We start from the raw sequence: 12,586 nt of genomic DNA, 5'->3' as shown, positions 1-12,586 counted from the left end.
AAAATCTAATTCTTATCTTGCTCTTGTTTTACTTCTCAGTTTTTTTCCCTCTCTTGTCCCTCTTCTTCCGTGTGCTCCTTTACTTCTGGGCTTCTACTTTAGGCTACCTAGAGAACAAAACAATTAAAAGTTCATAGAAACTTACTGATTTTCCAAGTTTTTCTTGCTTTATTAAAGAAAGTGACATGATTTTTTAATAAACATTTTTATGACATTAATGTTTAACTTTTAATATTTAGGCAGGTGCTGTAAAGGATTATATTAAGATGATGCTTCAGAATGATTCACTTAAATTTCTGGTTTTTGCACATCATTTAAGCATGCTCCAAGCTTGCACAGAAGCCATCATAGAAAACAAGGTATGTTACCATTTATCTATAAAATACTTCTTAGAATGCAGTTTTTAATATACTAAACATCAATTGTAGTTTTATAACTGAGCTTTTTTGCCTTCTTTAGATGATGGGATGGTATAATATCTATAAATTATTATTATGTATTTTTATTGCAGATTATACTAATATTATATTTCTGTTGTATTGATAATATACTATTAAGTTTTCCCTTTTATACCAGTCGTAATTTTCCACTGATCAAATTATCTGGATTGATTAAAATATGCTGCCTTGATAGGCTATAATGTGAATTCTGGTTTTGTTACTGGGCCATTTGAGATTGGTATAGGCAATTAAAATTTTTTGTTTACCAACGTGGTGGCCTTAGAATGTGGGTGATTTTGAGGGGAAAAAAAGAATGATTTCAGCCAATTTTAGTGCCCAGCCGCAGTCATACCTTTTAAACTTCCAGGCAGCCTACTCTATAGAACATGATTATTAAGATTTAGTGTAGGTGGGTTTGAAACATATGCCCAGGTAAGCGCCACCAAACCTGCTGGCCTCACTGCATTCTCTTCTGTCCACGTTGTTTTCCAACAGCCCTATCGGCCACAGCATCTGCCATTTTTTCTTTCAGAGTGTAAATCTGGTTACATCCAGTGTAAACCTGTCATATGTGCTAAGGGCTTCCAGAGGTGCTCTGAATCGGCCAGAGAAAGTTCCTGACAAATTATATGAGCTTAATATACATGTAGCAGCAGAACCACTTGTCTGTGCAGGTAGATATTTTAAAGGGAGGAATAAAGCCATATTTTTTTAAAACTTTGCATACATATTCAAGCATTTGCTAATATGTTCATTAACATTACCAAAGATGTAATTCTAGTGTTTTCTTCATAGAAAGATTTATGATAATATGATATAGTAAAGTGCTATATATTAAAAGATGCTTTATCATTATCACATAGTATCTGTGAAACACCCTCTGAGGAAGAGTTAATTAGCCTTAGAAATAAATTTTAAATGATTGAACAGTAATGTTAGATTTTTTATTCTGATTCATTACACCTTAAAACTACCGGAATCTTTTCCAAGTGTGTCTCTTCCCACTCCCACTTTACTGGTATGTTTAGAATCCCTTAGTGTCACTAAGAGTTAAAAACGTAGGTAAAACTCTCCCTAGCCTGACAATGTGTTTTCTTTAGAAAGACCCTCAGAAGATTCTGTAATCTCCCTTGATGGATATTAAGTGGATCACTGGTCAATTTATATCTGTTTTGTGAAGACATAGAAAGTTGATAAGGGGCATTCTATTTAATGATTAACTTGATGATTCCCTTATAAAACTGAGTATTTGTATGTCTCAACTATTTACGGCAACGTTTTCCATAAAAGTGCATATAAAAATGAGGCAATTTGAAATTCAGGGCTTACATTTGTTTTTACAAAGTTGAGTAATAAGTTCTTTTTAGCTATTCTAACACACACTGATTGCTCCTTTTTCTCAACTCACATCATTCTTAAAAGATAGCACTGTTCAGTTTAGCATTTAATGTTTCCTCACTTTGTAAAAATGTATTTGGGTGTCTTGGTTCCCTACCTCAGTGGAGATGATCATGTCACCTATTTCTTTTAAGTTTAATAATGCGAGAAAAGAGAACTCAAATGGTACATTAAAAAAAATGTTTTCCCAGTTAATGTTGCGACATTTCAGGACTACTCTTCATGAATCCCTAATACCTGGGCAGAATCTTCTTTTTCTTTTCTCACATGTCTAACTTTATTTTTACTTTGGAATTAGTGATCCTGTTACTTTAGAATTAGTCTGATCCATGATTTAAAGTTTGCTTATCAATTTACATAGAATGTTACTGATAACAACATTAGCTTAATCCAGTAATGATTATAGAGCTCCTATTATATCTGTGGCATCACACTTGGCGTTGATGGTATGAAGATGAACTAGACATAGATCCCACTCTCAAGTAGCTTAAAAGATTTTAAAATACAAAATTGTTATAAGAAGCTATTAAGAAATCTGGTTAAGATTCTTCTTGTATTGGCCTTTCTTACCTTCTGAGATGGCCCACACTCTGTCTGTGGAGTGTGTGTTTCTCTCTGAATAAATCCGCTTCTTGCCCATCACTTTGTCTCTCACTGAATTCTTTCTGCGATGAGACATCAAGGACCTGAGCTTCATTAGGTCCTGACACCAGCTAGACCAACTCCCGCTCATCGTCAACACCACTGGGGATGCCTTCTGTGCCGTTTCTTGGCAACAACTTTTTGGACACTATCATCTGGTTGGGAGACTGCCTTGGAAGGGATAACATTTAAAATCGATCCAGGACTTCTACTCCTGAATATATACTTCAGATAAACTGACACAGGAACACAAAGAGACAGAGACATCTGTGAAGGTATTCCCTGCAGCACAGTTTGCAATACCCCAGAACTGGAAACAACTGTCTATCCAACAACAAATAAAGTACTATGATATTAGTAAAAAAAAAAAAATTCTTCTTGTGTAACATTTACTAACCTGTCATCTTCACCAGTTTCTGTTTTATTATGTGAACATAAAAATAAGCTGTAAAATATGTATAATAAGATGGATGCCTAGGAGCTTGTCCTAATTTTGCCATTTCCCTTGTTGTTGATGGTAGACTCGTTACATTAGGATTGATGGAAGTGTTCCATCTTCAGAAAGAATACATCTGGTTAATCAGTTTCAAAAGGATCCTGAGACTCGTGTGGCTATCCTAAGCATTCAGGCTGCTGGTCAGGTAAGAAGTTTCAGGTCTAAATTTGATAATGAATTGTTGAGATGATAAAAATGTCGAGATGATTAACCATAACTATGACTTTATATCTGATGTGATAAATATTCATTCTACTTTGGAGAGTGCTAGAAAGTGTAACAGAAGGAGACCTCAACACCTCTGACTAAGCTTCCTAAATTTTCAAGGAGAATTTCCTAAAAGAATATAGTTAAAGTGATTATAATACTTTTCCATGATCTTTTCCTTCCTTTGAATTTGCGTAGACTTTTCTCATCCCTTTCTTTATAGCACTTATCTGACTTGGTTGTTTTCATCAGAGTCTGTGAGGCAAGGTGGCCTGAGGGAAAAGAACTCTTCTGTCTTTCTGAACTTTTAATGGAGTGCCTTTGGTTTGTCCTTTAGAGTTAGGTTTGGCTGCAAGTAAATGAAAACCCAAATTAAGAATGACTTAAATCACAAAGTTTTATTCTCTGATATAGGCAGTCTAAGGCTAGCATGGTAGTTTCTTAGCACTTAGGCCCCTTCTGGTTTTCTGCTTTACCACTCCTAGCAGATATCTCTTTTTGAATTTCATTTTATTTTATTTTATTTTTTTTATACAGCAGGTTCTTATTAGTTATCTATTTTATACATATTAGTGTATACATGTCAATCCCAATCTCCCAATTCATCACACCACCACCCCCCCCGACCGCTTTCCCCCCTTGGTGTCCATACATTTGTTCTCTACACCTGTGTCTGTATTTCTGCCTTGCAAACCAGTTCATCTGTACCATTTTTCTAGACTCCACATATATGTGTTAATATACGATATTTGTTTTCCTCTTTCTGACTTACTTCACTCTGTATGACAGTCTCTAGGTCCATTCACGTCTCTACAAATGACCCAATTTCGTTCCTTTTTATGGCTGAGTAATATTCCATTGTATATATGTGCCACACCTTCTTTATCCATTCGTCTGTCGATGGGCATTTAGGTTGCTTCCATCTAAGAGGGCTGCTAGAGCTTCTCCATCATATCTGCGATCCAGGCAGTTGACTGGAGAAAGGCGTGCTATATCTCACTGGCCTGTGGTTATTCCCAGGGCCACAGCTAACTTCAAGGGAAGTTGGAGAAAGTAACCGTTATTCCAGTTAGTCATATTAAAAATCAGGTGTCACATTACAAAGGAATAAGAAAAGAATAGATATTAGTCTCTGCCACCCTGTGTAAGAGGGGATCCTTCTGGATGTCTTTCCTACTAACATTCTAAAATATTTTGATGTAAATGTCTAAGCCAGGATATTTAACATAGGGAAAAGTAATTGAGCATATTGCTGTTAAATATCCAACCTGCTATATGGCATATCTGGCAGCTCCTGTGGATTCTGGAATCTGGACCAGGGCCAAAGTTCTCCTTTTACCGAGCTAATTGATGTATATAAAATTGTATATATAGAGAGAATCCATGAAGATGAAGAAGTTCTAGAACTAACTCACTAGGAATTCTAGCCAAAAGGAGGGTTGTCTCAACACTTTCCTCATGTTGGATTAAATTTCCAGTAATCTAGTTTTATATCTGTTAGAATATTTCAGCCATAGAGGATATCATCAAAAAGAGCTTAAAAGTAGAAATGGAATACTGATAGCTCAGGAGAGATAAGTAGGAGGAAGCTGGGCAGGAGAGTCTTGGAGTGACCTGATAAAAGACTTTCTGAAATTAAGATTTTTGCAAGGCACTCACATTTTATTCAAGGCTGTATTCCTGAAGACCTTGTATAGTTCAAAACTCATATGCTTGAATACTAATATCTTCATAGCAATAAAGGAAAGTATTGTAGAAAGGGCTTTGTTTTGGAGGTTTGTGACTCTTCCATTGTAATTTAGTAGCATCTTTTTTTTTTTTTTTGGCCATGCAGCGCCGCAGGTGGGATCTTAGTTCCCCGACCAGGGATCGAACCCGCGCCCCTGCAGTGGAAGCGCGGAATTTTAATCACTGACTGCCAGGGAAGTCCAATTTAGTAACATCTTTGTGTGACGTTGATCCTGCCAGCGTCAGCGTGGATTCTTGTATGGTCATATGATACTTTTTACACACTTAAAGGTGTCCATCTTTAAATATCAATACTACTTAATTTTTCTGCATTATCTCTCAATATGTGTGGCATTTTATATCCTAAATAGCAGCACAGTTTAGCATGGTGTTTATTTGACTCTCTCCATGTTTTTATTACTGCTAAGTTCTGTTCCAAAGTAGTTGATCTTCAGCTTGAGAACTGGTGCCACCATTTAATGAATAGCTCGTATGATGGTATGTGATATAAAAATATTTCAAGTTAAAATAACATATCAAAATAACAGCACAGCAGTCACAAAAGTCACTTACAGAAGTTCCAGTACATGTGAACAACAGCATGGATTGGATTAGATGACACTTCCAAAGTATAGGAGGTATTTCTGCTGACCACCTAATATCACTTACTACTATGTGGCAATAGCATAATTATGGTCCACATTTCGCTCGGCCTATCCACTTTAAAGTCATGCATTCTTTGACACATTTTTAGTTTGAGGAGATTTGCATTATTTCATATATTAATTGTAAAACAAGACTTAGTTAATATTTTTAATGTTACACTATTTCATACTGATATAAAATGCAGTTGCACAAAAATGCAGTTGTGTTGTATACATCAAATACAAGTCAGTAAACGTCAGAGTCTTCGGGATGCAACATGAGAAATTCCATAGAAAGAAAAGAGTGTGACTGTAGACATGATTTTCTTGCTTTATAGAACAGCAGTATGAATTAAATGAATAGAGGATGTCATTGCTGTGACAGTTGCTATGGATACCATGTGTTAGAAATTATATTCTCATTTATAATGTATTTTATTAGATTTTCCAGTGGTCATGTGAATCCAGTCTTCATCAGAGGATAAAGTGATTTTGTTTATATATGTGTCCATTAAACTGACTTTTGAAATATTGAAGTACCTTTTAAATGTGTTCTTTGTAGTTCACCTGGCTATCTTGCAATAAGCAGTCTTCACTTGCCTTTCATGAATTAAACTTTCTTAATTTGGCTTAAAATGAAAGACTCATTTGTTTTTAAGTCCTTCAGTGTTCTCTTGTCCATTGAACATACGCAGAAGACTTTATTATATATGGCTCTATGCTAAATTCTCAGTTTATTTGCATCTCAGTTTCTTCACTTTGTTTTGCTTAGGGTTTGACATTTACTGCTGCAACTCATGTTGTATTTGCTGAGTTGTATTGGGACCCTGGACACATAAAACAAGCAGAAGACCGTGCTCACCGGATTGGACAATGCAGTTCTGTGAATATTCACTACCTTATTGCAAATGGGACTCTAGACACCCTTATGTGGGGAATGTTGAATCGCAAGGTAAAGCTTCAATTTAAACCAGGTTACCACTTACTCATTATTACCCATAGCCTGCATGAGTTAAGAGGCTGAGTTTTAGTGTTTTCAGGCAAAGGATATCGAAGTACACTAAGATGTTGATGTTGATAGGGACCAAGTCCAGAAAAGGCTTCAATTGGTAGTACTCTACCTGCTATCCTTGGTAATGAGAGAGAGACATGAATTTATGTGTGTTCCTATTGTCTTCCAAACCCTTCTTCTACCATTTTAGCAGCTAGGGGAGGATGAGCTAGTAAGGAACTAAAATGCTTTCAAACCCCTTAGCTTTTTGTAAGCTAAGAATAAACCCTTTTTCAACAGGATTCTTGAGTTCCAGGCTAAATTTTGGACAGAGGACAGCCTGTACCCAGATTCTAGAAAAGGTATTAGGGATGTTGCTTGCTCTGTCCACTCAGCTGTCTCTTCTCCCCAACCTTGAGGGATGTTTATAGAAAGGACTTGACTAAGGTCTAGAGGATGGCTTTCAAGCACTGAGTATAGATATTCAAAATGGCCAATCATATGTATGTTCAATTTCAAAGTTTATAAATATTAGAATAAAAGTTTTTATGAGAAAAGCAAATAGTATAGCTTCTCTAGTTAACCTTTTCCTCATTAAGCACAGGAGTCATTGACTTGGCTATTTGGTTGTAATTTTAGATAATTGTATTACTAAAGCCCTTGATATGTTGAAACAGTAAGATTTTCTCTATTGGATTGCTTGTGATTTAAATGCAAAATCAAGTTACTACTTAGTAAATGTCAGCTGTGAGGTGACCTGTTGTAAAATTCGTATATTTTATCATCTTACAGGCTCAAGTTACAGGGAGCACACTGAATGGTAGGAAGGAAAAACTTCAAGCTGAGGAGGATGATAAGGAAAAATGGGATTTCCTGCAGTTTGCTGAAGCTTGGACTCCAAATGAGAAGTCTGAAGAGTTCAGGAATGAAATGTTGTTCACTCATGTAAGATTATATGACATTCTTTTCAATTCTTTTTAATATATAACTGTATCATATATTGTTTTAAATAGCAATTTTCAGTTGTTCATGCTATTGAAAGGAGCCTCCACATAAAGGTAGAAAAACTCTAAGAACTAAAAGGTGACTTTGATATAAAGAGGCTGCAACAGTGGCTTGTATCTTCCCACAGTTATAGATCAGTGCTTACTGTTCATGTCCTTAGAAAAACAAGCTAAGTAGAATCCAGCCTTAAGAAGAAAATAATGAGAGACTGTCTCTGTGACACTGAGGGTAAGGAAAGATGTATTAAATTTGCCACAAAAAGTAGCATACACAAGTCACATACTCAGTAAAGATATTTGCATTACAGTGTCCAAAGTATATAAAGAATTTATACAATTCAATTAGTAAAACAGACAAGCCAACAGAAAAATAGGCAAACAATGTGAGCATCAGAGGAGACCAGAATAGAAAAAAAACATGAAAAGAAACTAGCTTCACCAAAATAAGACAAATTTATAAAGGTACCCTTTTCTCTTTACAATTAGTATGTAACCTATGGTGTGATACTTTGAGATCACATGACTATCCTGTTCCCCAAACCTTTCACACAGTGGTTTTAGCATTCATTGATCTTTGCCTGAACCAGTTTTGAAATAGTGTTTTTTCCAGTTCCATCATTGCTTCTTTATTTGTTAGCTGTTCTGCGAAGAAAAGCTTCTCATTTAAAAAAAATATCATTATGAACTTGGGGATTCTATTATTATTATTTAGTGTGTTATAATCTTTGCCTTTTTTTTTTTTTTTTTTTAAGATCTGGTTAGTGGAAGCTCCTTTATTTTATTTTATGTTTTGGTTTGGTTTTTTTGTTGTTGTTTTTGGGGTTTTTCTATTGAAGTATAGCTGATTTACAATATTGTGTTAGTTTCAGGTCTAAAGCAAAGTGATTCAGTTATATATATATATATTCAGATTATTTTCCATTATAGGATCTTACAAGATACTGAATACAGTTCCCTGTGTTATACAGTAGGATCTTGTTGTTTATCTATTTTATGTATAGTAGTTTGTATCTGTTAATCCCATACTCCTAATTTATCCCTCCCCTCCCTCCCTTTCCCCTTTGGTAATCATAAGTTTGTTTCCTATCTGTGAGTCTGTTTCTGTTTTACAAATAAGTTCAATTGTATTATATTTTTAATTCTACATATAAGTGATAATCGTATGATACTTGTCTCTCTCTGTCTAACTTCACTTAGTATGATAATCTCTAGGTTTATCCATGTTGCTGCAAATGGCATTATTTCATTCTTTTTTATGGCTGAGTAGTATTCCACTGTGTGTGTGTGTGTGTGTGTGTGTGTGTGTGTGTGTGTGTGTAGGCCACAGTTTCTTTAACCCATTCATCTGTCAGTGGATATTTAGGTTGCTTCCATGTCTTGGCTATTGTAAGTAGTGCTGCGATGAACATTGGGGTGCATGTATCTTTTTGAATTAGAGTTTTCTCCAGATATATGCCCAGGAGTGGGATTGCTGGATCATATGGCAACTCTATTTTTAGTTTTTTGAGGAACCTTCATACTGTTTTCCATAGTGGCTGCTCCAATTTACACTCCTTCCAACAGTATAGGAGGGTTCCCTTTTCTCCACACCCACTCCAGCATTATTTGTATGTGTGTATATATATGTATTATTTGTGTGACATATATATATACCACATATAAGTGATATCATATGATATTATTTGTCTTTCTCTATCTGACTTACTTCACTTACTATGATAATCTCTAGGTCCATCCATGTTGCTAAAAATGGCATTATTTCATTCTTTTTTTCATTTTTAATATGGCTGAGTGGTATTCCATTGTATATATATACCACATCTTCTTAAACATGGGCATTTGGATTGCTTCCGTGTCTTGGCTCTTATAAATAGTGCTTCTATGAACATTGGAGTACATTATCTTTTCCAATTAGAGTTTTCGTCTTTTCCAGATATATGCCTGGGAGTGGGATTGCAGGATTTCTTATTTGTAGACTTTTTAATGATGGTCATTCTGACTGGTGTGAGGTGGTACCTCATTCCTACAACCAAACAATTCCATTGCTAGGGATATATTCTCCTGCATGTATATAAGGATACATGTATAAGGATGTGTACCAAGTCATTTTTTAGAATGCAAAAAATTGGAAACAACCAAAATGGCTATCAGTAGGAGAATGGCTACATAAATTGTCATAAGATACTACTTAGAAGTTAACATGAATGAATTAGGTTTATATGCATTAACATGATCAGATTTTGAAAACATAATGTTAGTTTTTTAAATGCAGAGCATACACACAAATCTTATGTATTTATGAATACATATATATGTAATAAGATATATAAACAAAGATTGGAAGAATACATAATAAATTTATTGCCTCTGGAAGAGGAGGAGAATGGGTCTGGGGAAGACTAAAAATGTGGTAACAGCTTTATCAGAAATATTTTATTTCTTTTATTTTAAAAAAGTATCAGAAGTAAATATTACAATATTAGTACTTATAAGTTTTGAATGGTGGGTATATGGATATTTGTTATATTCTCTGTACAGTAACAAATGCTTTTTGGAGGCCATATATAAACTGAATAAGAAATATTAGAGAAGCTTATAGTCATTCAAACTGTCTGCTTTTTTCCTAGCCCTTCTGGAGAAATATAGTGTGAGAGTTACAGGGAGTTTAATTTTAATTTTTGAAAGAATTGATCAGATATTATAGGAGTGAAATTGAAGTCTGTACACATTTTCTCATAATGCAAAATTAAAATTTTAATGTCAGGTTTAGTTCCATAAAAATATAATGTTTTTTATGTGGAATCTTATTAAGTTTTTTATGTATCCTATTTGGAGGGCTAGTACATTTTTCTTTTCTAGAATACTAGAATACCATTCTGTCAAATTTGCTTAAAAAAATAGAAGAATTATTTTTAAGACATTTTTCTTTTATTTTAAAAACTTTTCTTTTAGTAGTGTTTATTATATTATATTTTGGTCTATAAAAATCAGTAGATATCCTAGGTATTTAAAAAATATATAACTAAAACCATGATTTGTAGCTGTTCTTTCTCTAAAATTCCCTGTTGAACTATGTCTGAGTTCGTTTCTAAGATAAATATTAAGAACTTGAAACACATCTTCCCACATTTATACATGCTTATTGTTTTTAAGTGTCTCTGAAGAAAAATGTATATCTGTGTACAAAGTTTAAAAAGAAATCACCTAGTCACCCTTACCAAATCTTGCTTTCCTGAATTAGGTGTTTATCTTTCATAGTTCAGTGTTACCTCACACAGATTTCTCAATGCATGTCTTTTACACAGATGGTTTTATATAAACTGGAATCTTGTAATGTGGAGACCATTTGTTCAGTTTGCTTTGTTTTGCTTTGTATTTGTTTTTGTTTCTTTGTTTGTTGGCCAGGATGTGAAGTGTGTTTTAAAGGACCTTAGGTGAGGTTGCTGCCCATCGCTTTGTCTTTATACCCTCCGGCTTCATGCATCTTAAGAAATGTTCAATTTGTTGAGAGGTCCTAAGGAAATTTAACCAACATGTTTTTCTTCTGAATGCTGCCAGAATTTCAGCATTTCCTATGGGAATTTTTCTATCTATAATGATGTCTTTCAGATCCTTTTTTAAAGCCTTTTTTAAAAATTGCCTACATTTAGCATTTTTAGGATACTTCCAATTTTGCCGATTAAACTTTGCCAAATTAACTAATTTTGCCCATTGTCATCAAAAACTTGTTTAACTAAAATGTTGATAACAGTTCTAATTGGATGGTTTTTAACAGCTTATAAATATTTCTGTAGTGTCAGCATTTTAAGGAATGTTCATTTTATCTCTGTCCCGGCATCTGGCTGCTGCAGCTGGAGGTTAGAGCTGGGGCAAAGAAGAGGGACCTTCCAAGGCCAGAGGAACAGACTGTGTGTTAGTCAGTGCATGGCTCAGCCCAGGCCGTCAGCTCTAGAGAAAGAGAGACCAGGAGGCTCAAACAGGAGGAGACCGGGGCGCGGAGAGTGAGCCTGCAGGGCAGAGAGAGGATGAACTGAGGCAGAATGAGTCAGGAGACTCCAGGTCCCTGGGTCCCTAGTTCCCCATAGTCTTCTTAACCCTCCCAGTTCATCACATTCAAAATGCTGTGGACTCTATAAATGATTTTTTAGAAGGCCAATAAATGTGGTAAATTCGGCAAGTTGGTCTTCAGTGAATTGGGTTTCAGGTGGATTGACTTTCAGCATATGGGCTTTTGGCAAATTGGTTTTCTGTGAATTAACCTAGAGCTAATATTAGTATGATTATGGGTCCTGGGGACAGAGAGACCTCTGGTTAGGAAGAAGAGGAGGAGAATAAGAGAATATTTTCCTGAAAAAAATTTTTATATTAGTTTTGCTCTTTCCTCCCTTCTTTCTCCCCTGGTGTTCATTCAGAACGGCATTATTTTTGTCTCCCTCCTCTCTTAATCAGAATTCTTTTTCTGTCACATAATCGGCTAATTTATTGGGATCTAAAAAATGTATGGAACTGGGGCTAGTACTCTACCAGTATATATGGATATAAGTGTACTGGCTGTTAAATGTTAAGTATTTTGGTAACGGTAAATAGCCACTTCTTCAGTCCCTTCACTGTACTCCCTCACTCCACCGCTAGGGCCTCCTGGACCTCCTTGTGATCCTGCACAGCATGGGCCTCTAGGACTCTGGTTAATACCCCTGCTGTAGCTGTTGTTAAGTATTTAAATAACACCCTGCATGGAATTAATCCACACAAATGTATGAGTCACAATTCTTTACCCATCCTAGATATATTTACATTTTTAAAGCAGATATTTATTAACCCAAATGAAGCTCAAATTGAAGTCCAACTCAAATGAAAAGAAATAATTCCACCACCACAAGGAAAGCCTAGGTGGCTCTCCCTTCAGTAACCAGTCCCACCTGGGAGTCCATCACCAGGGTGACTGTCTCAGATGAGATCCACTTTCTCAAGCTTCTTCCTTTATTCTACGTTTGAATGTGCATGGCTTCTAAGTACTCTTGGTTTTGCAGTGTTTT

The 12,586-nt window shown here is 35.3% G+C and overlaps 1 protein-coding gene across 5 annotated transcripts in view; it reads left to right on the top strand.

Moving 5' to 3' along the window:
• Positions 1 to 12,586, top strand: part of ZRANB3 (zinc finger RANBP2-type containing 3) — a 263,410-nt gene that overhangs the window by 210,089 nt on the left and 40,735 nt on the right. For all 5 annotated transcript variants that reach the window (XM_061183470.1, XM_061183452.1, XM_061183461.1 and 2 more), the window contains 4 exons: positions 240 to 359; positions 3,002 to 3,121; positions 6,328 to 6,507; positions 7,339 to 7,491. In XM_061183470.1, coding sequence (XP_061039453.1) covers positions 240 to 359; positions 3,002 to 3,121; positions 6,328 to 6,507; positions 7,339 to 7,491 — 573 coding nt within the window. The remainder of the gene's footprint in view (positions 1 to 239; positions 360 to 3,001; positions 3,122 to 6,327; positions 6,508 to 7,338; positions 7,492 to 12,586) is intronic.

The sequence above is a fragment of the Eubalaena glacialis genome, chromosome 1, assembly GCF_028564815.1.
Source record: "Eubalaena glacialis isolate mEubGla1 chromosome 1, mEubGla1.1.hap2.+ XY, whole genome shotgun sequence".
NCBI lineage: Eukaryota > Metazoa > Chordata > Mammalia > Artiodactyla > Balaenidae > Eubalaena > Eubalaena glacialis.
This window is presented reverse-complemented; position numbering and strand designations above follow the sequence as displayed.